At 41.1% G+C, this 26208-nt stretch overlaps 1 protein-coding gene across 2 annotated transcripts in view; it reads left to right on the top strand.

Moving 5' to 3' along the window:
• Window positions 1–9607: 9607 nt before the first annotated feature.
• MTUS1 (microtubule associated scaffold protein 1) overlaps window positions 9608–26208 on the top strand; it is a 33316-nt gene continuing 16715 nt past the window's right edge. The window contains exons 1-2 of one of the 2 annotated variants that reach the window (XM_010170302.1): window positions 9608–10097; window positions 13799–14010. In XM_010170302.1, coding sequence (XP_010168604.1) covers window positions 9608–10097; window positions 13799–14010 — 702 coding nt within the window. Of the gene's footprint in view, window positions 10098–13798; window positions 14011–25618; window positions 25808–26208 lie in introns of those variants that run through there. The other variant, XM_029085532.1, reaches the window with a different exon arrangement.

The raw sequence follows: 26208 nt of genomic DNA, 5'->3' as shown, positions 1-26208 counted from the left end.
TTGAATTAGGGGCAGGCACAATTGAAATGAAGTTCAGTGATTCAGTTAAAGATGCAAACTAGTTCTGGGTTTTGTTTTGGTGTTTGTTTGTTTTGGTTTGGATTTTTTCTTGTTGTTGTTGTTTTTGTTTACTTTTTTGTTGTTTTTTGTTTTTAATCTTTATTGCAACAAAGTTGACCTCCATAGTAAATAAGCAGAAAGTTACTTTAAGCTTAAAGGTTTAGTTCTATGTGCTACAAGAATCCTGTTTGGATTTGTTTGGAGTTCTTCCTACCATTAACTTTTAGAACCTAGGGTTGTTGGATCCATAGATCTAGAATAAATTTATGATGCAAAAAATTAAGTCTGTTAACTTCCCTTACTTGAATTTGTAAGTAATAGTGTCTCTCCCAGTTGCCTGATGTTTATCTTTAGCATACTTACAATGCTTGCCAGCACTTTTGGAAGGAAGCGTGTTAAAAAGTAGTGAAGCTGTCTACATGTCTGACTTCCCAGAACACAGGAGTGCATGTGTGAGAGCAGAAGAGAAAACTTCTCAGCTAGCCTGTTAGTATTTGCATGAAATATGTGGCACGTAGAGAGATTATAGTCAGTGATTTAATCTGCCTGAAGTCAGATCAGATTTGAGCTGGAAGAAAGGTATCATGAAAAAATGCAGGGAGGTGTTTTGTGGTAAGACTTGAAACAGCTGAGCAGTCTGGTAAAATGCCTTTTATGTCTAGGTAGTGTCTACCTTGCCTTAACAAGGAGTGATGTAAATGGTTTCTGGAGGTTTCTTCCAGCCCTGTGCTTCCAGTGCTGAACATGGTAGGGTGGACTGCAGTATTAAGGAAGGAATGAGTTCAAGCGTTGCAACTCAGATGTCTTCTTCCTCTCTGGCTGTGCTTCAGCCATTTCACTCCTGATCAAATGTGAGAGCTGGGATCTTCAGAAAGGCTGGAAGAGGAGAAAGGTTGTCTTGCTGTTATTCTGCTCTCTTGTGTTGTGTGAGGGTTTCCTACACACGTGTGGATGTATAGCGGGCTCCTTCCTATAACACCATACACACAAACACACGCTGTGCCCACTGAAAGTCTTTTCCCAGATGAGAAGATACCCCATGTCTTAACTATCTGCAAACAGGGAAATTGGCAACCCTGAATGTATCCAAGAAGGATGTGGAAGTAAGGATAAAGGATCAGTATTTGCACTGGGGAGGCAATTAATGGGATCTGGGAAGGGCTTGCAGATGGTATGAACTAATCATGGTGGGATTCCCTGTCCCAGTTGACTCTGGGTCCTGACTCTGTAGATGGAAGCTGCAGAACAAAGGGCAAAAATAAGCCATGTCCTGTGCTTGTGATGAAGCAGTAGAGGGCACCAGATGTCAAGGAGCAACTGCTGGTACAGGAGGTGGAAATAGACAGAAAAGACTGAGGAGAGCAAGTAGGAGCAGAGAGGAGTGAGCAGCATCAGTCTTAAACGTCACTCTGTGCTTAGTTCTTTGGGCAGGTGTGTGTTTCAGGGATGACAAGGCACAGCTGCAACTATAAGAAGGTGTACAGAAAAAAGGACTGTGACTGTTTCAGATGTCTGTTTGACTACCCAGAGCAATATCTGAACTAAATACTTACTTAAAGCCTCATATGTAAACATAATTGCAAACTTCCAATATAGCAGGTTTTTTCCTTGAAAAGCTAGGGATTTTAAAGACTTAAGGCTGCCTGTGTTGTATATGATGAACTGACGTAGCAAAATTCAAATGCTTAAACCAAGGATAATAAAGTGAGATACAGTTCACAAACTTTAACTCCGTCGTTATTGGCCAAGGCATCAGCACACCATAACACACCCTCATGCAATTACCTTCTATCCTATTGTCATCTTTGTCCTTAAAAATAGTTGTCTTACTGCAGGTTGGTTGGTTTTGGTTTTTTTTTTTGGTTGGTTGTTTTTTTTAGGTGAATGAAGAGGAGTTTCATAGAGAGTCCAGCACAGAGCCACCAAGATGATTAAGGGAGTGGAGCATCTCCCTTATGAGGAAAGGCTAAGGGAGCTGGGTCTCTTTAGCTTGGAGAAGAGGAGGCTGAGGGGAGACCTAATTAATGTTTATAAATGTGTAAAGGGCGAATGTCATGAGGATGGAGCCAGGCTCTTCTCAGTGATGCCCTATGGTAGGACAAGGGGCAATGGGTGTGAGCTGGAACACAGGAGGTTCCGCTTAAAGGTGAGAAAGAACTTCTTTACAGTGAGGGTGACAGAGCCCTGGAACAGGCTGCCCAGGGAGGTTGTGGAGTCTCTTTCTCTGGAGACATTCAAGACCGGCCTGGACGCCTTCCTGTGTAAAATTGTTTAGGTTCCTGCTCCAGCAGGGGGATTGGACTAGATGATCTTTCGAGGTCCCTTCCAATCCCCAACATTCTGTGATTCTGTGATTCATTAGTGTACATATGGCCAGTCCTTCTCATATCAAAACATCCATGCTCTAGACCTTGCATTTTTAGTACAGTAAAGTAGTTCTACCATCTTCCCCCTCCTTTTCTTTTTCCTCAGACAGTAGTATGAAGCACTGTATGGTTACTTAGCACATCAGGCTTTGTCCTAATTCAGAACAAGCTAAGAAATCAAGCATCAATATTGCTCTTGGTTATTTAGAAAATAACCAGAAGGAACCTGATCGCTGGTAGTCTAGCTGTTGCATGTTAGAGTTGTCTTCTGTAAACTGCATAGCATTTCAAATTTGTTTATTTACATTGCAGCCATCTCTGAATGTATGGTGAGCTTATTAATACTTTTGTCTTTGTAATTGATGTGTAGCTCATATTCATGCTTGATATGTACTGGCTAGATGAAAATCTAATTCAATTCTAGATGTTACAGTTCATGTAAACTTGACTGAAAATATTGTGAAGACAATAATAAGACAAAATCACTTTGTATATTAGGTGATCAGCTGTGTTGAACTAGTGTTTCTATAAGGTAGGCCTGTGGTACATAAGGTAAAAAGTGTTAAGGGCACAATGCTGAGATTTCAGAGTATTAGTCAGGCTTGTGTGTGTACTATGCATTTGACAGGCAGACATCTGTCTGATACATTAATTACACACTTAATGTTCAAGTCTGGAACTCATTTAAGCCCTTTGTAAAATGTGGCTTGTAAAGATTATCCCTTCCAACCTTGTAATCTGATAGAAAATTCGGACGTTGTGTCCTTGGCTGCTTCCAGTGCCTTCTGATTGCAGAGAGCTCTCTCTCCCACAAAAAGATGGCAGGGACATGTTCGTAACCCAACAGAAGAAGTCCAGACCATCACACTGCAGAGCAGAGGGCTTGCTACACACTGTGGGTTATCACTTCAGAGTCTGAAAGGAGAGTATGAAGTGAAAGAGTTTTTTCAGATTTACTGTCAGGGAGTAGGCTGGCATCTGTCTTCAGAAGAACCCTTGTGCAGAAGTAGTTAAGGACTGCAGGGTTGCCAAGCCTTTTGTGGAGATCATGGCAGAAGCTCACTTAGAAAGGTGTGTGGTTGGAAAACTGGCCTTGCTTGCTATCTCTTGGTTTCTTCCCAGTCTCCTTTATTTGCAGGTTCCCTCTTCCACCCCTGTTTGAGTAAAGTAGCCGTAACAAAAGGCACCCTCACATCGTTCTCTGTTGTGTCAACAAGCAGGAAGCTAATAAAGAGCTGCATGTGGTACATTGTAGTCTCTAAGTAACAGCTTTAGGCTGCAGGACTCTGGCGTGGTCTGTAAACATTTGGTTTCTTACCTGATAATCAGTGCTGTAACGGAGAGGGGAGCGTTTGACATGCTAATAGGTTCTGCTTCAGAAGAGACTTGCTTCTACCAGCATGAAATCCCATGTAGCCAGCGCTGCAAGATATGTGTGTGTTAAGTATGTGATTAAAACATTAAACAGGCATAGAGTGCTTTGAAGTATGTAAATACATCTGAGATTTCCCTTTCCTCTTTGCTATCATGTGTGCAAAGAGAATATTCAGTTCTGTGACTGGAAGTGAGGAGCAAGAAAGGATGGATTTAAAATGCTGTACTGAAGGTAGAAGTCACTGCTATAATACTGTAAGTCAATGGATGAGTTGACAGGAAAGAACAGACACAGACTTCAGAAACAGTACTTCAAACTGAATGCCTGCAATAATAATGTGATGATTCCGCACTCCCCATCTAGGCTGGACAGCTTTTAAAAAATATATGCTGCAAAATCTTTGTAGCCCTGCAAAGAAAGGCAGAGGGATTTCTGCTGTGTATGTATTAATCCTGCTGAGTCAGCTGAACCATCTAGGTCAGATTTTACCTGTCTGCAGTTAAATTTTCTTCAGCTCCTGCAACCTTTTTAAAAGTCTCTGGTGGTGGTGATTGCTGTTTGTTTTGTTTAGAACAACTTGAAAAGGATTTGATGATGGCTAGAATAAGCAGATATTCCTCAACATGAGTTAGTGCCTGACCTTAAAGAAGGAAAACTCAAGAGGTTACTACAGTAAGAGTAAAGGAAAGGGAGAGCTGCTGTGCTGCTTTAGGGAGCATTTAGTTGTCATCTCTGGCTTCAGACTGTGTTGATGTGGGGGAAGATGGAAGATGAGAAGTGCTGTTTCTCTTCCCCCAGCTGCTTTGAGATAAGACCAGCTAAATGAGTAGCTAGAAAAGTTCCTGAAGTACAGCATCATCTTAAGCATTTCAGTTGGGCAAATTACCTAGGCACAACTCTGAAAAATGAAGTCACTCTGCTGTGGACTACAGCTGGCTCATGACTGATGTGCTTAAGGTGTGAACAGAGCAAGTTGAATCTGTCTGCACCAGTTTATACAGACAGGCCTGAGGCAGAGCTTAGAAACACAACATCACTTCTTCAGAGTCTGTGTTTATACAGTCACCAGCCTGGACTCTGGGAGGCACAGCAGGAAGGTGTGTGTTCACCACTTGCTATTCTATTCAAATCTAGCCTGTTGGGCCCTCTGCAGGCACCGTTAATGTAGTTTTCTGACTACTTTCCCCATATATTTGTCTGAAACTGCTTCTTAGGTTTATAGCCCAGAGCAGAAGTATTGAAAGAATTTAGGGTGGTAACTTACAGCTAGACAAATTTCCAGATCTTCTCAAAGATAATGTACTGCTGCAAATTAAACCCAACAGCTTCCTTATTTTTATGGGTGTTCTTAAGTCTCCCTCTCTGAAGTGCTGTAGCTTGTCATGAGGCAAACTTTAAAATCAAAGCTGTGAGATCAAATGGTTGATCAGTGTTCCTGTTGCACCGCTCGAATAACTCGTACGCTTTGCAGCAGGGGGGAAGGTGGTGGGTGAGGATGCTGGGAGAATTGTAGAGATTTTTTGAAGTTTCAGGAATAGCTGTGTAAAGATTAACATACAAAGCAAAGTTATGTACTCACTTATGGGCTGGTTCAGATGTGAGACTGAGATTTGATAACTCCTGAAGGAAAAACCCCAGAATCAGACCCAGGGGTCACAGAGCACTGCATCGATGGAACTAGATCACTTACAGGAGGAAGAGATAAAGCACACAGAGTAGAGGTCAGCAGTGTAGGTCTGTGCTCTTCAGGCTCTAATAAAAACAAGTGGACCTTCAAGTTTACTTTATCGGTGTATTTGGAGAAATTTGATCCAACTCAAAGCTCTGTGGAACACAATTAACTGTGAGTGCTTCAGGACTGTTAATGTTGTACAGGATGCGTGTTTTGTAACGTTTTCCGTAACTTGGCTCAGTGTGTGCTGTGGGTGGGATGTGTTGGCAGCATTTCCTTACCTTTGTTTCACTATTTTAGTTGTAACTTGGCTGATTTAATTAATATGAGTATATATCTAGTTTACAAGGATGTATTCTTGTCCAAGTGTTCTTTCCTATTATATGTAGTAGGTACTCTGTTCTGTAGCCATTCTAGTTCTTATTCTCTCGGGTTTTTTTTTTTCCATTTTTAATTTGATAATTCTCCTTAGTTCTCAGACTCTGCCAGCCTAATGCCAAGAAGTCCAAGGGTGAGGGGATTTTTGTTAATAGGTGGGGTTTTTTGGTGAGGGAGTGTGTTCAGTTCCTAATTATAATTAGGTGTAAACTAGACTTTTTGCAAAAGGGAAAAGTCAATATATAGATGCAACTAGATGCTTCCTCTTTCATGTTTGGGAAGTGAAAATATCTGATTGCTATTTTAAGCCTGACCCCAGTCCTAGCTGTACAAACTGGTCAGCCTCACCAAACATGAAACCACCCTGAAGGTCAAAGTAATGGATTTTTTTGTATGGTTTACTGTAAGCTTTGTGTAAATTCTTCTGTTTAATATTTCTAATGTGCTGTATTACTTAACAATGTAAATTATAACTCTTACTGTGGCTTAGTGAGTTTTTGTGCTGACTTCAAAACTATACATAGTGCTTTTCTCAGATGTTTTAACTTCATGGATTTTATTCTTATAATATTAGAGCTACAGAAATAGGGGCGTTTTGTATTTGCTGGTAGCTAATTGCATAAAAGTTTTCTGTGTTTCCATAAAGCAAAAGAAATACTTTAAAAACAAAACAAGACATCAGAAAACTCAAATATATCCCACTCAAATAGACCAGATTTTTATTTAGTTCAGGCTTTTTTTGTTTTACTCTAATTATTAATTCACTCTTAAAAGGAAATCATCAGTATTTGATTTCTGTTAGTCTATGAAATTGGGAGGTTTTTTCCCTAAACGGGAGGAAACATTAAGATACTTGTAAGACAGATTGTGAAATTCAGAATACCAGCAACATCTGTAGACTTTCAGTTTGCTTTGTACTATCTACCTTATTTTTAGGTAAATTTTTGAAGCGTGTCTTCCAGAGTGGAGAAGAGTAAAGGAAACCTGCCTGGAAGCTACGTGAAGAGGGTGATCTTTATGAATCACCAGAGAGTCCTTAGTGATCAGACCTCTTAGTTTGAGCGAGGAATGTACCAAACACATTGATTGCATTCTGGATGAAATTAATGTATTCACATAGAGCAAGAGATCAGTTTCCCAGGACAGCTTTTCTTCACAGTGTGTTACATTATAGCAGAGAGCATTTGGCAATTGGGGTGGGTGTGCACAGATACAGAAAGGAGGCTGCAGCCTTTGGATTTGGTGATGTTGGACAGGTATGACAATTGCAGCACCTAGTTTAGTCACCTGAGCTTTGTCAGCTAAGCTTTCAGTGTAGCTTATGGAGAAAGGCTTCCCTCAAGCCTTCCTTGGTGTCCCAGTTAGGATTCTGCTCTGAATCACTCTCTGGAGGAGCCTGTTCTTCTACAGAGAGACCAGAGGGTATCAGTTGGATATCCCCTTTTTTGTACCTCAAAACCATCCTTTTTTTTTTTTTTTTTTTTTTTGACACAGTTGAAATCGCTGCATACACTCTTCATTGAATTATCCCTTTAAAGTCACCAGAAAATGAAACTTCTGCAGGAGGGCACTTTGAGCTGTTCCTTTTAGGGTAAACACAGGATCTGTATTGGCTACCAAAAGGTGTCAGGAGGGTTTAGATCTTGGATGGTTACATCTGTAAGCCTGGTGAATACCCTCCCTCTCACAGACACAGACCTGTTCATCACCTATACCGTAACTGAACCAGTGGAAATTAGTTCAGCTGGATTCTCATTTGCTGCCCGAAAATGTCTGACAAGGTCTTTGCAAGTCCTTCACCTCTGTGAGATTTTTAGGAACCACTAAGTTATGGTGAGGTTGGAATTGAGAGTTGTACTGCTGAGCTGAATTACTGCAGGTGTTGGTCTAGGGTTGCTGAAGTACTGCTAGTGCTCATATCTGGGCTCTTTTAACCTATCTAAATCTTTTGTCAAAGATGTTACCTGGATTCAAATTTCAGATTGTGTTTCTGCAGTCTGTTTTGTGTACTAGTCTTCAGTGGTGACTGTATGTGAATAGTAACACTTAGGAGCTCTCAGGATAGCTATCCAGCTAGAAAAGGGGCAGGGACGGGGTGGGGAATGAAGAAACTACACCTGCAGCCTGTAGCTGTGCTGTAGAAATGCCATCAGAAAGCCCGTGTCTGGCTTTCTGGCAGGTGACATGAAGACTCAAAGAAAAGCTCCACCATTGGTGTTGTGTCTACCAGGGGCTGTGATAACTCCTGTGATAGCAGGAAGTCGGGGGATACCTGCAAGCTGTGAGGTGCTCTGTGTGGAGGACGTGTCTCTGATACTCATGAGACCAGAAAGGTGTCCCTGGACTGGTGTAGGAGGTGAAGTGGCAAGTGAGCAGTAAACTTGCATTGCAAGAGGGCTGCCCAGCTTGGCTTTTTGGCCAGCAGCACTGTGGTGAGGTGGAAGTCCTGCATCTGTGCATGCATGGACTATTGGTGTTCTTAGTGATGCTTCCCAGCCCAACACAGTGCTGATGGGGGTTATTGTGGTTTTGGATGGATAGCATAGGTCCTCTGCTCTGGGATGTCTGTGGGATCATCACTGTCTCCAAAAGCATCCTGGAGTCATGACAGCACCAATGGTATGGTATAAAAGCTCTCCTGAGCTCCAACTTGTGTACTGCTCAGAGTGCCGCTCTACTAGATGTTGTGCTGAAGACCAATTCACCTCTTTGAAGGCAAAGACTGATGCCTTCTCTAGACCAAGATCTACATTGTGTTGGTCATTTTTTCCAAACTGAATCCAATGACTGTGTAATAAATCATAGTGCAACAGAACAGCTAACAGCCTGGTGTCGTTAATCTACCTGTTTTTACATGGAGCCTAGACCTGTTATGAGTTCTGTGCTTAAAAGTAAGAAGACTTTTACAGAGAAAAATTAATGCTTACAGCTAGTAGCTAAAAGGCTTAGCCTCCTTAACCTGCCAAAAATATCTCATTAGTCAGTTTTCCCATACTGCTTTGGTAACTGTTTATTGTTTGTGGATCAGAGGGCTTCCTTAGGATCTGGGTTCTTCCAAAGATTCCTAAAAGAGTATTGATAGCTGTCGGAATGAGAAGGGTATTCAGTGGGAGCGGGACAATGTCCAGCATGCTCAGAGATGTATTCCTGAACCCTCACTGTAAACATTAGCAGAAGGACAGGTGCATCATCACCCTGTTGAATATACAATTGAAATAACTCAAGTGCTATTGAATTGTTTGGCTTTCAGCTCCTGTAGGCAATTCAGCTCCTTTTGAGCCTTTCTGTTGGAAGGGAAGAGCCGCTGCATTCTTGCAGAGCGTTCAGCTGTGTTGCAACAAACCTGGTTACTGATGCCCAGGCATACTTTGATTGATGCACAGATCAAATGACTGTTGGGAGTGGCCTTTGGGGTGACGTCCCATGTACAATGATGTCAGCAAAAGATTTTAAAAAATTCAGGTGTGGCATAATCTGCCAATTAAACTGATTAGTGCTCTGGCTGTGTGCTGAGAAGGAGCTCTGGCTCTAGAGCCCTGCTTATTGAAGTGTTTTATTTAGTGCCTTTGTCTCATCTTGCACTGGACTTTCTCAGTACCTTCGCTGCAGCACGCTGTAAATTGAGGTAGGATACCATACCGAGGGCTATGTGCTAGCTCTTGTTATCCAGGGAAATCTGCTACCAGCTCACAAATGTCCCTGACCACTTGGAAGCTGGAACACTGGAAGAGGTCCTGCGACTCCCGTGGGATCGGGATGGAGTGCCTTGCTGCTCTGTTGGCAGAAGTGAAAGCTAGCCAGGAGGCAATGCAGGCTGGACAGAAGGAACTAAAGCATGATGTGGAAACATCTCAAAAGGAAATCAGAACAGTATTAGCACTGCAAAGGAGCCAGCAGCAGATGAAAGAAGATCTCAAAGCGGAGGTGAAGTCCAGTCACTTGGATATAAGAACTGTGCTTGAGGAAATCCAGCGAGTAAGAGAAGAAATGGAAGCTCGATTAAATACTCAGGCTGATCTGGTCTTACTGATCAAAGAAGTGAGCACCAATTTAACGTGTGTAGACAAGGCTTTCCGGAAAATGGAAGAAAGGCAGAAAGTTTTTAGCAGCCTGCATCTTCCTGCAAGAGAAAATGTTGAGCAAGGATTTTTCTTTGAAAAATGCTTAGACAAGACACACATGGGTTTTGAAAAACCTGTGGAAGCTAACAGTTTCGATGAGGAATGTGAAAAGAAGGTGCTTAGGGGTAAGATAATGGTGACTACAAAAGTGTGGGGAGAGAAGTGAGGTTGTTCCTATTTGTGCTTGTCTAGTAGTTTGTTTAGGCTATTTGGAATGCTTTTAAGAAATGTAATTTTTTTTTTTAAGGAAGAATCTTTTGCTTAAAAAAAATAATTTCTAGCTAGCGTAGACATTACTACACAGACCTTCCTAGTACATTATAAGCAAAGGAAGGCTTCAATTTGGTGTTGCAAACCAAAAAGTGGGTGGTAGATGTTTCATCTGGTAATACAGCAACAGTGCACAGGGTGGAGAGGCTCAGGAAACCAGCAGTACCAGGCAAGTTCGGAGATAGCCAGCCAAATACGATGCCAAGTACTGGGCAGTACCCCAGCACTTAAATGTAACTTTATGAAACACAAAGTTCCACAGATGTACAGACAGTTGTGTGTTTCTAGCATTTGAATCCCTATTAACTAGAGAAGCTAAGCATGTTTTTTGAGTTGCTTTATGGAAGAGCTTGGGATGGGTCTAATATTCTCCTCGGAGAACTCGAGTTGACTGCTGCCATCTGTGTAGTGACTATAGAGAGAGTGGGAGGATTTTTGGACCTTTTCCAAGGTCATGTAGTATTCTTTTTGCCAGCAAGGTACCAAATCTTCTGTGAATGATTTGGTGATCAAAAGGCTTACTCTTTGCAAAATCACTGCTAGGTGTTGGTTTGGTTTTTTACTGGTATGAAGAAGGATAGGACCTTATGTGGTGATTCTGTCCGGTTACTATGCTACATGTGGTACTTGAGAATCTGATTTCTAGTCTTCAGAAGTTGAGCTTTTCTGCTAGATTGGGTACAGTGTATTCAAGCCTGTTGGAGAAGAGTCCAGAACCTAACTTAAGGGTGGAAATTGTTCTGCTTTACAAGTCTGACTGTATAAAGGTGGCAAGTAAACGACCAAAGTGAGGAAGACTTGGGCTGGTAACCAACAATGTCTTTAATTTAGAGTCCATCACTGATATGTTGTATCAGTAGTTAGACTCATTATGCTTTTGTTTTAATGAAAGTATGGCTTTTGTTTTGACATCACAACGTGCCTTCTATAGAAATCTGGAAACAATCTGTCATTGCCCAGAGGTACATAGGCCATAAATAAGCATTGGAGTGTTGCTGCTGTTAATCTGTAGAGGCAGCTCATGCTACAGAGAGTTCATGCCAGCAGAGAAATGCTTTTCAACATTTGAAGTGGCTGTTTATATAGCACATGTCTATGATAAAATTGCCAACAGGAATGTCACTGAATTTTTCTAGTGCATGTGTTTTGTTCAGCTTTTTTTAGTATAGTATCCAGGGTTGGCTTGGTTGGGTGTTTGAATGAGCTTCTAGGAAAAGACTTGGTAGTCTGGGCACCACGATAAAAGCAATGGTGTGAAACTGGCAAACTGATAAAGGCTGTCTGAGCTCTGGAAACAATGGATACCTGGAATCTTGTGTCATTTGTGGTTAGCTGTTGTATCACTATGTTTAAACGAAATTACTTCATTAGGTAACAGTATGTGATGTAATTTTTTTCCCAGAATAAAAAATGCCTGCAAACATTTGTTCAGGTTTATTGCAGCTCTGTCAAGGTCCTACAAATGGATGTAAAAGTAATTTCATATAGTTAATTAAATGATGACATTAGCATCTGTATCAGTGAATTTACACAGTATGCTTGAATCAAGAAGAGTGCTCTATTTATTTATTGTAAATGGAGCATTCAGGAAGGGAGGTGGAATATATGAGAGAGTAGGAGTATATGAGCCAGTAGGGCAGGGGAGGACTGACTATGCAAGTTTATTCTCTAGTCCTTACTCTTTTTTTTCTCCTCTCCCCTTGATTATTGTCTCTTTGGATTTTTTTTTCTTTATTCCTTTTTTTTTTTTTTCTGAAGGAGCTTCAGAAGGTAACCAGTATTTTCTTAAACACAGTATTCTCCATAAGATTACTGGAAATCTGACATGGTTGCTCTCAAATATGACTGTCATTCATTTAAAGAGGTCTACTCAAAAGACATGATTGTGTCTGCACTGCAAGAAAAGAAGTGGTCGCGTTAGTTAAAATGGTGGTAAAAATAAGCTAACTAGAACTGGCAGCCAAGCTTGATCTTTTTCTCCTACAGATTTGTATTTTGATTTGAGTTACCATGTTGACATACCTTTTAATAGTTCTACTATTAAACTGCAAGATGGTATGCTTCCAATTGAAAATGTACCCTTTAACAGTCAGCATCTCTGAGCAGTGAAATCTCCAAGAATACAAGGGCATCTGAACCTGATAAAGCAATATGCTGACCATTCTCTAACTATGAGGGATGATAGAAAATCTTGCCTAGAGAGGATTTATTTGGAGAATTAATAAGATCAGGAGGCACTTTATACCCAGCTCAGTAAGAGAGGCACAGAGGCCATCAGTATTTTGAACAGGAAACTTGTTTTCATATGCTTTGAAAACAAGTGAAGGCTGTGCAAGACTGGTGTATTAATGCAATAGTTGATGTCTCAGTCAGACTAGCATTAACTGAGAGTCAAAGCTTTTGGTATTAATACTGTCTCCAGTTGTGTGATTGAACCTTACACTGCTGGGACTCTTCCAGAGTCACTTGACAACCTTCAAACCAGGTGCTTGGGTTTTGGAAAGGGTTCATCAGGAACTACGTCTAGTTGGTTAGTTTGTCCCCCATTTTTTCCATGTTCCTATTTTTCTTTTCTCTAAATCTCACCTCTCAGGTTTTTTCACTTTATCTTGAAGAAATCTTGTTAAGTTGAAACTCTAAAAAGCAATCAGCTTAGATGTCTTCATTAATTGCCAAGGGATATTTATGCATTGCATCAGCCTTTCATTGCAAAAGTGTTTGCTCGTTCTCCATGTGATCAAACGGGGCAGACTGGCCCTATCTGCACAGCAGTACTGGACTCCTCGTGGAGTCTGAAGGCAGCAGAGAAACCTGTAACCTCCGCGGTGTTTACGAGCAAGCGCTGGGTTATGTAATGTGGTTTCCTCTGACATGAGGTGATTGTGTACTGTGAAAGGATTGAGGTTGCAACATAACTAGGAATATTAAATTAACAGTGTAATTCCTGGACTATGAATAGTGGCGGGGCAGACTCGAAATATATTACATTTTAGAGCATTTTTTAAAGTCTTATCCTTGGGCTGAAATTACTGACACTAAGAAATGCTGCAAGACTTCTAGTTAATAAAGCTCAAACCTGAGCTGCAGAGGGGGGTAGTTTTTGCAATGGAAATTTTGAAAGGAAGAAAACAACCAAGTAAATATATGGAAAATGGTTTTGTATTCAGCAATACTTTAGAGTGCAGGAAATATGAAATCCATGTTGCAAACAAAAGTGGTCAACTCTTATGTTAGAAATATGCTATTGGATAGGTAGGATTTAATGAAAATATTTATTCAAAACACAGTGTGCAGAGTATGCTGAAAAGTAAGCCATGGAATACATGAAGGTGAGGATGAAGTGCAAAACAGTGTATGCAAGGTTATGGTGCTAGAAATTAACCTGACAAATGATAGTGTCTGTTCTGCAGTGCTACTGAAACAACCATTTCTCCCAGTTAGTATTTCAGGAAGTGTTTATAAGAATTTGTAACTACTTTGGTTTGCACCTGTCTTCTAAGTTTTGGTGAGACTTCAATATAAAATGCATATTAATTGGTTATTGTTGTTGTTTTAGTTGACAAGGGCAAGCAGCGGAGTCCCAGGAGCTCATGCATACAGACTCAAGCCTCCACAGATGTGACTGGCACAAAAACAGCCGAGTTGACACAGTACAAAACGAAATGTGAGACCCAAAGTGGAATCATCCTGCAGCTGAAAAAATTCCTGACAAGCAGCAACCAGAAGTTTGAAGCATTAACAGTTGTGATCCAGCACCTGCAGTCTGAGGTAAAAACTCGCAGCTAATCAATTTTGGCTTTAATTTTTAAATGCTTCTCAACAAGGGCTTCTGAAAGTACTAATATACCAATACCTAACATCTGTGTTTCCATTCCAATGATTTCAGTTTTCCTGTGGAGGTAGCAGTAAATGTGCTCCTGGCATCAGCTGGAGAGAAAAAATAAAAACCCTGACACTGGGTTTTATGGCCTCTTTGCAGCTTCACACCCTTTTCAAAAGAGAGGTTTTTACATGTTTGGAGTCCAAATTTCCTTTAGGGTTGAGTACATTTCCCAGTATATACTTCAAGTTCTGCCCTTGTAGGATAGACTAGTTTTAACAGATAATCTGCATGACCTTGCTTTGTTATCTGATGTTGAATAGAAGAGTAGATAAGGGTAGATATGTTTTTGAGCTATTCAGAATAAAGTATGAGTTATAGTAGTTGTATTTACTATATCCTGCATTATTGGTGGTGTCTTAAAATTAATTAAAATTAACATTTAATTAAAAAAAATAGTTTAGAAATGCATCTAGAATTTAGAGTGGAATTAATCTGGTGTGGTTTAATGTTTTTTTGTTCTAGTCTGTTTGACACACATAATGACCTAATCAGTTTGGTATTACACTATAAACTTTTGGTCTGCTTTGAAAACCTTTGAGAGAAGAAAAATCTGAAGTTAAGGAAACTATAACAGTTATGGATTTATGCTGCATCAGTTGATGCAGGCTTTTACAGCAGTTTGTTTTGCATTTATAACTAATTTTCCAAGATTGGTATCAGTTTTATTTCAGCTGTTCCAATATGTGGTGATTTTTATAGTCTGGTATACAAAAAAGCACCAAGTTTTCTTAGTATGCTGCGAGAAACATAACATTCTCTTCTTGTGGGATACTACCTGCTTGCTCTTGTTTCATCTGAAAATAGAGCATTTAAGACCAAGTCTGGTTCAGCTCAGTAAGAACAGTGGCTCGTAGCCAGTTTTGTGGGTTTGGTTTGGTTGGATTTTTTTGAACTCTTGATTGGAACATCTTTCTCTGCTAAGGAACTAGTTAAAGATCTTCAAAGAAATTTGATACAGGGTTTTTGGATGCCTGTCATCTAATATGATATTGTGAAATTTATATGGGAAATTCTCACTGCTAAACTTCTGTGCAATCTTCTAATTACTGTATAATAAGCACCTTGATTTTCGGTAACTTTTATAATTACATGTCTTGGCTTAGATTCTTCTCTCAAAATATTTTGTATTGCAACTTTTTAAAATTCAGGAATACTTTATCAATGTCATATGTAATAAGAAGGCAGCTGTCATATGTATTTGCTTCTTCCAGGCTATTTTACAGGTCACTTAGTCTAAACATGACTTTTTTTTTTTTAATAACCATTCCCATCATTCTAAAAAAGAAAAAAAAAAGGGGGTGGGGGGGGGGGTTGGAAATGATGTTGAAGATGGAGGGAAGAGAGAACTGCCTGGAGGAAATTTTGCTCCTTCTTCATTATTCTTTTGTGGATGGAAAGAAAAAAATAAATTTTATTTTTGCCGAATTGTATAAAATTAGTAATCTTGGAGAGTTAAGTCTAAGCATATGAAATTGGGCTCAATATGACATACTGGTGTACTTTCATACCAGTTATTGGTATTGAGGTTCTTCTTTCCCAGGATAAGGCAATGCTTGCTGATGAGTCACTGTCTTATTCCTGTGTTCTTACCATAGGGGTGAGAAGGACTCTTTTGCCATAGTGGTGTAAGAACACTCAAAATCTGGTAGTTAGCTGGCAGAAACATCCTGTAGGATTTCTGTGTTTTAGAAAAGACTGTGAAGAGTTATTTTGGTTTTGTGGTTTGTTTTGGTTTTGTTCATTAGTTTGGGATTTTTCCTTTCTGGCAAAGTGTAGAGAGTCTGGTATAGCTAACTTAATCTCAACTGCCCACACTTTTTTGTTTTTTCTTTTTTTCTTTTCTGAAGTATATCTTTGGGATCCCTTTGATGTCATTTTCCAACCCTTTGGGTAAACTTGGGGAGAAACTTGGAGTGAAACTTGGAGTTAGGTTTTAGCTTGTAAGTTAGGGGCTCATAGCTTAACCGCTGCAGAGCCAACTGAAAGTATCTTCAGCTTTTCTGTTTGTTTGTTTTTAAAAAGTGATGCTTTAGCTGATAACATCAAGAACAAAACTGTGCTTCCATTCCTCCCAGCAGAGCAAATGTGAAGTGACATGATGCAGTGTAAACTGATGAAATAGCTTGCTGTAACCAGAGGAAAGTCCTGCTCTGGGCTCCCCTGGTGCTGGTCTGTCCTTGCAGAAGACTTTACTCAGTTTGCAACTATCAGAAAGCTAAGCCAAAGAGAGAGAGCATTTCTTTGCCAGATTAGCAATGTGGACCATCCTAATGCGTGGTCGGAGCCAGTGTGAGGGTGAGACAGGGTCGAGGACAGGGTCCTGGCCGAATAGAGAAAAGAGCTGGAGTGAGCTGTTAGGTCACTTTGGGGCTGTCCAGCCCGAGCCTCTTAGCAGAGCCAGCCCCAGCCTCTCCCACTTTCCCTGCAAAGGTGAAGTTACTGGGAGGTGATTCTGCTGTTGGGTTTATTTGGGTTTGCTTTCCTTTTTTTTTTTTTTTTTTTTTTTCCCAAGAGGTTCCAATGCATTTTGCATTTCTGCATAGAAGTTCTAGTTGCTTCTTAGGAGCCCATTTGAAATGGGATAGCTGTGAACAAAATCAGGACTTGCTGGCAATGACTTCTGTCAAAAATGAAGCCAGCCCGTCTGGAGTGAAGTTGAGAGGCTGGTGTAAAAGGGTTAAATGAGATTGAGCAATGCTGCTGTGCTGCTTCTAACCCCGCAGGAATTTCTCACAAAACTCTGCCTGAGCTCAGACCTGTTTGTTGCAAGCTTTATCTTGGAGCTGTCAGTGTTAACAGCTGACTCTGATAATACTTTCACACTCAAGCTGTCATAGTTTGTCCAGGGAATTCCTATGCTTAACTGCCTTTACCAAGACCCTTCTGAATTTAAAAGCCATAAAACCGCAATTTCTACCTCACAGGAGCTACTTGTTACGCTGGGTTAATACCAGATGGAAACCCTCTTGGCATCCAGAATACTTGATGGCAATGAATGATGTGGCTGGCAAGAATGCCACGCTGTGCTGAGTGTTTTCTGTTGTTAGACAGCTGTATGTGTGCTGGCAGTGTTAGAAACGCGCGTCAAACTGCAGGCTCATCACAAAAGCAAGCTTAGTCTTCTTTCTAGACAACTGTGTTCCCCCTGATCCTCTGGTGATTCCTGTGACTTCACAACTATTTTCCTGTTTTTTTAAGTTCAAACGAGAAAGGAAAAGTGGCGGTACAGAGGAAATGGTGAAATCGGCCAGTTGCAATAAGCACATGAAGTGCCAAGGAAAACCTCCTTCTGTTAACCTTTTAACTACATAAAGCTCTGAAATTTGCACCACTGCATTTGAATTGATCTTTTAACTTCCCCTGATATTCATTTTGCATGTTATTTTTAAATTTATTTCTTGTCCCTTCAGTAACACATCCATTCACAGAGGCTCTAAATACATGGTTTAGCCTGTCTGTGGTAAGTCAGGCCGTGGCTGCCACTCCTGCAGCCTTGCCCCTGTGTTTGCACAGGCTGGTCCTTGGCTGGCCTTGAGGAGCCAGCTCAGACATCCAGTCTGGAAGGAAAAAAATTATATTCTGGGTCTAATTTTATAGGTCCGTACCAAAAGTGTTACAGATATGCCCTCACACAGTGGTTCACTGCAGGAAGGAGTGAGAATGAAGAACCACCAGTGCTGGGGTGGGAACATGTGCCTGACAGGTCTGCAGCTGTGGGTAGGAGCCAGATGCTCCCTTTGGAAGGAATATTCCAAACTTGGATTGTTTTTGTGAGGTCCTGCAAAAGTACATCACTGACTGATGAGCCTGAGGCCATGGCAACTCCTGCTTGAGCCTCTGCTTCTGGCCTCCTGAGGGGTGCTCAGCCCCTTCCCCTGCCTCAGGGCTGCCCCTGCAAGGCTGCCTGAGCACTGTGGCCGGGGGCTTGAACCCCTGACTCACTGCCATATATGACCTCTTACATGTTTGGGGGTGGAGGGTGTTTGTTTTAGCAGCCCAGTAAGAGCTTGGTTTTAAATCTGGTTTTGACTGTTTAAGGGAGGTTTAGCTTTCAAGTGAAAAGGTAATGTGTTTTTAGAGTGACTTGAACGGCTTTGTGACTGTTCGAAGTGTGAAATGACAAATGCTGCCTTTTCATCCTCTCATTTTAGTGCATAAATTGCCACATTCAGAACTACTCAGGCTGTTTAAAAAAAACTAGATGGTAAAATGTTTAATTACTATAAACAAGCACTCGTTTCTGTTATTTTAGTTTAATAAATTAATCTAAGTGTTTCGAGATCTCTGAACAGATTCTGCTGTGGAAATGAGCTTCAAATTTATGTGTCTGCCACAGGGCTCTACAGAGATGAGGAAAAAACTAAGTTTCACTGTTGTGCTTCTCTTGGTATGGTTATGGGAACACTGGTGTTTACAGTTCAAACTTTACTTTGGAATAACTGTGATGAAATCTTCAAGAAGTTTCCTTCATAGAGAGAAATGCTGCTTGTGAGGCTATAGAGCCTTGACAATAATATGTGGATACCACTAATTGTGGATGTGACACAGGAAGCAACATAAGTAATGTGCTAGAAATTGTGGCTGAAACAGGCTTCAGTATTTCTAGGTGGAAATAGCAATTAACCATTAGTACATGAGCTACTATAACTGGAATTTCCTGGTATGTGGATGACTGTAAGAGTCAAAATACTAGTTTTCTTGGGAACTTCTTAGAGCTCACAAATCTTAATCCTGTTGCCAAAAATATTCTTAAAAGTGCTAACACCCAGAAAAATATTTTAATCCGTTAATTACTGTGAAACTAGGTTCTGGTGGATATAACTTTTTAGAAGATGCCTCAGTTAAGCAATTTATTGGGTACATCGGAGTGTTCAGAATGAGTTGCAGCTGGAGAGAATTGGGAATCCTGTCCTGCCCCTCCTAGCAAAAGGAGTCTTGAGAAAAAATACCTTTGACTGAAACAAATTCGGTGTTTCAGGCAGCCAGTGTTGCTTTCCATGAAGCTGATTTTCATTACTACCTTGTTATTTCTCCTATTTTATTTTTTTTTCCCCAAGAAGATGCATAATTAGTGACAGTAGCAAACTAGATGTATCTGTTGCAAATAAAATTAAAGGGAGCAGTTAGTGGATGAAAGAAAATAACATTTTTGCTTCTTGTTTCCCTTTTTTGTTTTGTACTTCCTTTTTAGATGAAATTTTGAACAGCCTTAAAAATTGAATGATGCAAAGAAAATACTGTAATATTGTGCTCAAGCATAGTGTCTTATATTCTAAGATTTCAAAGAACTTTATGAAGATAATTGTAATTTTATAGACTTGAGAACTTAAGTTGTGATAGTATAACTTGTGAAAGCTGCTTGGTATCTGATGGAGACTTGGTGCTCTCAAAGGAGATGAACTGAGACAAAAAAAACTTTAAAAAATACTGAGAAATAAATCATTGCTTAAATAGGGTAAACTTGTTTTTTACAAGATCAGAAATTTTCCAGGGAAGGAAGGAGTCATTCTATGAGACAATTGAAAACTAATATTGGAGTTCAGAAACCCTGCAGAGTAGAAAGCAGGCTGTTACAGAGAAGTAAAGTTAAATAGCCAATATTACTACATCTGGACCTAACTTTGTAAAGCTATTGCGTGAAGGTGGACATCACTTCTAAATGGGAAAACAAAGATCTCACATGAGCGTGTGATGCCACATAAAGCTTGTAAAAGCATAAAGAGCCCGCGAGTACATGATCAGTGTTAAATGTAGGTGACTCACAGGAATCCTGTTTGTCTGGTTCTCTGCTTTAGCGTTTCACACACTAAACATCCAGGAATAAATATCTGATATACTTACATAAAGAAGTAAAATACTAGAAACTATGTCTCTATTAGCTAATCACATAAGTGTTGTATTCTGAGGCTTAATTGAATTCTGTGTGAAGCAATAAGTTAAGGTGAATACTGATTGCTTATTTCATTTGACAAGAAGGCAGTGCATAACACTAACAAGGCCAAGAATAATTTAGAAGTAGTCGTTTCACTGTATATTTATTGATTTTGAGATGGTTAATGACATCGTCACTTTATTGCAGTAATAGTCTGTTGCTCCTTTCAAAGATTTATACAGAGCAGAAGATGTAAATCCAGTTTGTTGTGCCACTTCCTTGGCTCATTTCTTTAGCTTGCTTTTGCATCTGAGTGATGTGAAAGAAATGATGTTTCAAGGGTATTTTAAGTGGGGTGGGAGCAGGAGATTGAAAAAAAATTTTTAAAATTGACTTGTAATTAGAAGGTTTGTTTAGAGGATTGGAATTTGCTAGCAAAGAAGGAACAGGGACTGGTAGAAATACTGTAGTATAGGGACAAAACAGATATTAATGGCCATTTTTTTTTTTTACTCCTTCATAACTACCTCCAGGCTATAGCTGATGACACATGAGTGACTGGAGTTTATGCAAAGATGTGACTCAATTTCTACATTGCAGCCATGATGATGCTCATCTTGTCATGAATGGTGCAGCACAAGGGTGGAGTAGACTCCAATTTCTGGTGCTTTGTCCATAAGAGGAATATCTCCTCAGATAAGGGAGACTCACCCTATATTGCGATCTATTGACAACTGAGACTGCACCAGTATTAAAAAATGTTTAAAGAATGTTCTTTTCTTCCATACAGACTAAGCTCATCTCCTGTAAGGTCTAAGCACAGGTGTTACAGAAGTGTGCTTGCAAATAACCATAACTTATTATTTTTTTAAGATGCTCAGTATTTCTCCCTAAGTTTGATTTTAGGACTAAGTGCTTGTGGTTTGACAGCAAATGGCTTTCAAAAATCAGGCTTTCCTTTCCCAGAATAAAACTGTCCTCGTATACGACAGTAAAACACATTTAAGTGCTTCGTTTCTTTACTGCACTGATGAATTTCTGTTTTATGCACCCTGAACAAATTTTATTTGGTCTGGTCTAATAATATGCTTTTTACAAAAGCATTGTACTGCTTTTATATTTAACACTCAATGTTCTCCTCCTCTAAGTTTTGACTCTTGAAATTACTTGTTTACAAAGTGTGTTGCTGATAAAATGAGAAGGCTGATTTACAGCCTTCCAGGTCAGAGCATTTCCACCTGCCAGTTCTGCCTGTGACAGGTAGAGTTGTTGCCCTTTGTGTATGGCTCAGAGCTGCCTGCCCACGTGCTGTGGAGTGCATGGTACCAGCATCGTCTGGGCTTCTCTCCACCTTCTCTGGGCAGGGACCACCATGCATCCCAGCATTAAGAGGGTAACGTTCCAGTATGGTCTCTATACGTTTGTGTCATGGGAAAAGTCCCATGGCATGACGTGATTCCTTGGGATATGTCAGGACCTAGAAGTGGGTTGTGTCTGTTCTTTTGCAATGTACTAGTGCTTTGCAGTTTTTGGTTTTGGGCAATGCATAATGTTTCTGAACCCCTTAATGGATAGAAGATATAAGGCTTTACACAAGTACAGTTTTAAGGAAGATCTGAAAACATGAATCTGAGGATGAAAAATTGACTGAGAGGGTTTTGTTAAATAATGGAAGCTTGCTAAGAAGTTTGGAATGCCACGTAGCTTCTGGAGGAGGTGATACATTGTGTGGGGTAGACTAGGCAACTGTGATAGGTAGCTTATCTCATAGATATTGATGTAACATAGATGCTTGAAATAAAAAAAAAAAAAGCTCACAAACAAACCTCCCATATTTTGATATGTAAATGTGAACTTTTCACTGTTGGTTCTTGTGAATTCTTCTTTCTTTAGTACAACTCCAAAAGAGTAGACATTTTGTTTCCAAGAGGAGTGTGGTTGTTTAAAATTTGAACTGTGATGTGTGGTTAATTACTACCAGATGGGTGGTGTTAGCTTATTTGGACAGGCATACTTGAAGCCTGGTGTCTGCAATGCTTTGTTCTTTTACATTGAGTAGCTGTTGAAGGACTCGGGGGGGTGGGGGGGGAGAGTGCAACAAAAACCCCCAAACAAGCAAACAGAAACTTACAAAAGGTGAATAGGGCTTTTTGGACAGAGACAGCTTATCCCTGACTCTCAAAGCCTTGACTTGCAGGCTCCCACACCAGGGCCACCTCACCTGGCCAGCAGCAGGACTATGCTGGGAAACCTGAAATGGTTAGTCTGGTTAGTTGCACATTGTCTTGAGGAAGTAAGAGTTGCCAGTTTGCCATAACCCGTAAAACTGCATGCTCCTGGATTTGGGGTCTGCAAAGGAACTGTGAGATGCTTGAGGAATACCTAGCCATTCCAGCCTGAGAACTGCTCATAAGCTGAGCTCTTGGAGGTATCTTGTCTTTCTCACATGAAGATTTGGTATAGATACGTAGCCAGGAGGGCTGGTTGCTTGTATGTTTGGTATAAATACTTTTTCATTCTGGGATGTGGACTTTTGTAGAGCTTCCTGCTTTTAAAGCAGACCAATGGAAACTGTTCAGATGTTGATGCATCTTCACACTCGTTTGTATCTAAAATGACCCTAGGCTAGTCTGTTGAATCTCAAGCCATAGTAAATAGCTGGTTGCCAGGAAGAATACTCTTAACCCTGTAACTGGGCTGTGTAACTGCCAGTAACACAAACTTGAATGACAAGTCACGTAATTTAGTCTATTCCTGACTTGGTCATTTTTTTTTCATCTTGAAAATGTCATGTTTTCCAGCCACTTACCTTGGACCTCTTCTTTTTCCATCCAGTTGTAGTGGGGCATACCTCACCTTCCCAAGTCCTTGCTGTGGGGCGGACACACTCCTGAACTTGATTGTCAAATTTTGAAAACATGTGAAGGATTTTTAACTGCCTAATCTTTCACAGAAAAATCCAAGTCCCAGGTGTCCTTCTTTATGCTGAAAATGTTTTTGTAGCATCCAGTAGCAGAGGTGCGCTGCTCTGATATTGGTTGTGACAAAGCTTTTATCCCCAAACCCTGTTCTCATTCCTTCCTACAGCTTCCATGTTTATGTTAGGGGGAATGTTTTGGCTAAAGCTCAACTGGATTTCTTGTGCTCCTACAATAGACTCTTTTGAAATTTGGAAAATAGGTACCCAGTCTTGGCATAAATTCATAAATTGTGCCAGAAACAGCTTTAAATTGCCCTCCTTGAGTCTCTGACAACTAAGCAAGGATGATCCCTATTGGCAGATTTATCTGGGTAAATTAACAATGACAAAATTGCTCAATCCTGTGTGCTCTCACTTGGTTCTGCTCTTTCTATTTTTAGTATTGATTTTTTTCAGCTAGAATCTTGTAAAGTGTAAACTTTACTGTTTGATTTTCCAGCCAAAGCATGTGCATACCTGTCTTTAAATTAAATTCTGAAGATGACCCTTACTGGGTTATTCAAGTGGTCTGTGGTATTTCACTTCACTTACATTTCAGCTCTTGGAAACTTGCATGTTTTCCTGGGGACACCCCTGTACCTGGAGCTTTGGTTCTCTCAGAACTTAAATAACAGTGTGCTAAATTAACTACTTCATGTGGCTGCTTAACCATATGAGCAACTTCTTATTATTTTAGGCTGGCAGTCTCTATAGATAGCTTTTTCTGAATGCAGTCTTTAACAGGGGGTGATGATACAAGTCTGCCTGCCTGCATTTCTTGATTTGTGAAACTATGAACAGACAAGCTGGAGTTTGAGGCACAAGGTTAAACAGCACCAGTAAAAAGCAAAAGGGCTTAAAAGCAGCAGAAAGCAAGAAACATTAAAAAAAATAGTAAGGCACTGTTCTATTTTATTTTGGGTTTTTAGTCTCAGCCTCTGCCAGTCCTTAGCATATTCTGATCTCATGCACCCTCTTCTCATCAAATTGCTTTAATTAAAAACAAATACAAGATGTGTGGACCATGAAGCAGGTCCACACTTTTGGAAACACTAGCCAAAAACATTAGCATTTCCAGAGAGTTTGAAGCATGGTCCAGACACTAGGCTGAGGGGGAGAAGATTTGAGGTGTTGTACTAACAGCATAGACTGGAAGAAATCAGGTTCAGGGATGAATATTTGAGAATTAGAATAAAGAATGAATATGCAAACCAAGGGGAGGGGGCACGTTAAAAAAAATTCTTCTAAGTGTGTTTGTACACTAACTTAGTAATGAACAGGGTTATGGTAAAATCTTTGGAAAATCCCATCGGGAACTCACAGCGTGAAAATAAAAGCGCTTTGGTAGTTAAGTTGCTTGCGAATCCACTGCGTGGCTGTGTCCCAGCGTGCTAGGATGCAGCTCAAATACCTCACTGCAGCATTCACGTTTTCATCGTTGGATGCTGTGTCTGTAGCGGGAACTGGTGTTGAACAGGAGTGAGATGACTCATCTCTCCTTCCTGAGCAGGGAAGAGCAGAGCCAGTCCTTTCAATAACTGAGCTCTCTGCTCTCCTGAGAATTTACTGTGGAGGGTGAGGTGTGGTTTTCAATCTTAGCCCACTGTCACTGTAAAAAGCTTCTAAGCACTTAATGTAAAACTGCAAAACAGCTACTTAATACCCCTACCAGTGTGTCACGGTCCAAATAACTGTTGAGACTGCTTAAACTGTAGTGATTAAAAGGGGGTGTTTCCCATACAAGGTCAGAAATGCAAGTATTTCGAGTAAAAGGCTGGCCCTTTCTTCTAGCCAGCCTTTTCAGCAGCAGAATTATTTACTATAACTTCCAGCAGATGAAGGTGCATAGCATAATAATCACTCATTTTGATTAGTATTGTATCAGACTGTAATACATGACTGGTTTCTGGGTGCTCACTCACTCTATTTTTTTCCTTAAGAACGGTGTGTTTTACTGTTTTCTTTGTTCTGCAGGCGTGCAGTGAGTGTTCCCCACCTCCAGGACAGGGTGCTCCTAGGCGGGTGACCTGGTGAGCAAGTGCCGATGTTGGCCTGGGGTCAGGCAGTGGCGAGAGTGACTGGGGGCAAACAGGGAACCTGCTGTAAAGGTGGGGTTTTCACAGAATCACAGAATATTAGGGATTACCAGGTGCAGGTGTGGCCCTGCCAGTGTGCAAACTCATCTGCCGTGGTCAGTTGTGTAGTAGCTAATGGAAAAAGTCTAAGTGATTTTTGGGCCAGCGCATTATTACTGTTATTTTCTCTAACGTATCCTAGCTGAAGGACAAGCATGCAAAGCGAGCTTCAAGCTCTTTGTGTGCGTAGGGGGTTACGAACATAAACCTGGGCATTGACAGCAGCAAAGCTGCTGTTTCTGTGGCTCTCCCATTCAGCTCAGGCTTATTTTTGCATCAACAAATCAAGTGTGAAAGCAGCGTATAGCAAGCTCGAAACAGCTAAAAATAAGCTCCATTATCCACAGAGAAGGGCAGCGTTCCCCTCGTGATCGCATCCGCCGTTTGAGCAAGCGGAGATCGATCGGGCTAATGTCTGGGGCTCGCCTTTCATAAAAGAAGGGCTGTGGCTTTAAGTAATCGCTGGCTGCTTGTGCCAATTGCAGAAGCTGCAGTATCAGCCGCTGTCGGGAGCGATCGGCGCGGAAGCAGGATAACCTGCGGAGGCAAGGTCCAGCCTTGCCGCTTGGCCGCGGCCGGACCAAGCCCGGCTGGTGGTGCCACCACCCGCACGTCGCCCATGAGTGCTGGGGGGCCGAGTGGGGGGCTGCCGGAGCTGCAAGATGGGCTGCTCTAGCAGCAAACTGTGCCTCTATTCTCAGTGTGCTGCAGCAAGGGTAATTAGTACTTGTTTTGCAGCGCTTTTTCTGACGACAAGGAGCTGGACAGGAGCTTGGACGGGAGCAAGGTGAAAGTGCCCTGGCAGCGGGAAGCCTGGACCTTGTCACCTCTGTGCTGAGGCCATGGGTGTGAGGTGCCGGTCGCTGAGCCATGGAGCGGCTCTGCCCTGGCTGTGCCTGCGCTTCAGCCTGGGGTGGGGGTCTGGGGGCAGAGGGGCCTGGCCGGCCGCCTTCCCCTGGCTGAGGCACACCTCCTAGGCAAAGCAGGAGAGGGTGCTTCTGCTTGTTTTGGGCACAGATTTGTTATGATTCTCTCAGTGTAAGAAATATCAGCTACCTTAAAATTAAGAGCTGTGAATAGCGGGGTGGGCTGTATTCAACTTTGAACAGGGCTGTAC

The sequence above is a fragment of the Antrostomus carolinensis genome, unplaced genomic scaffold (genome assembly GCF_000700745.2).
Source record: "Antrostomus carolinensis isolate BGI_N321 unplaced genomic scaffold, ASM70074v2 scaffold14516, whole genome shotgun sequence".
Classification (NCBI taxonomy): Eukaryota; Metazoa; Chordata; class Aves; order Caprimulgiformes; family Caprimulgidae; genus Antrostomus; species Antrostomus carolinensis.
The sequence above is the reverse complement of the archived record's forward strand: the minus strand, read 5'-3'. Positions and strand labels throughout refer to the sequence as shown.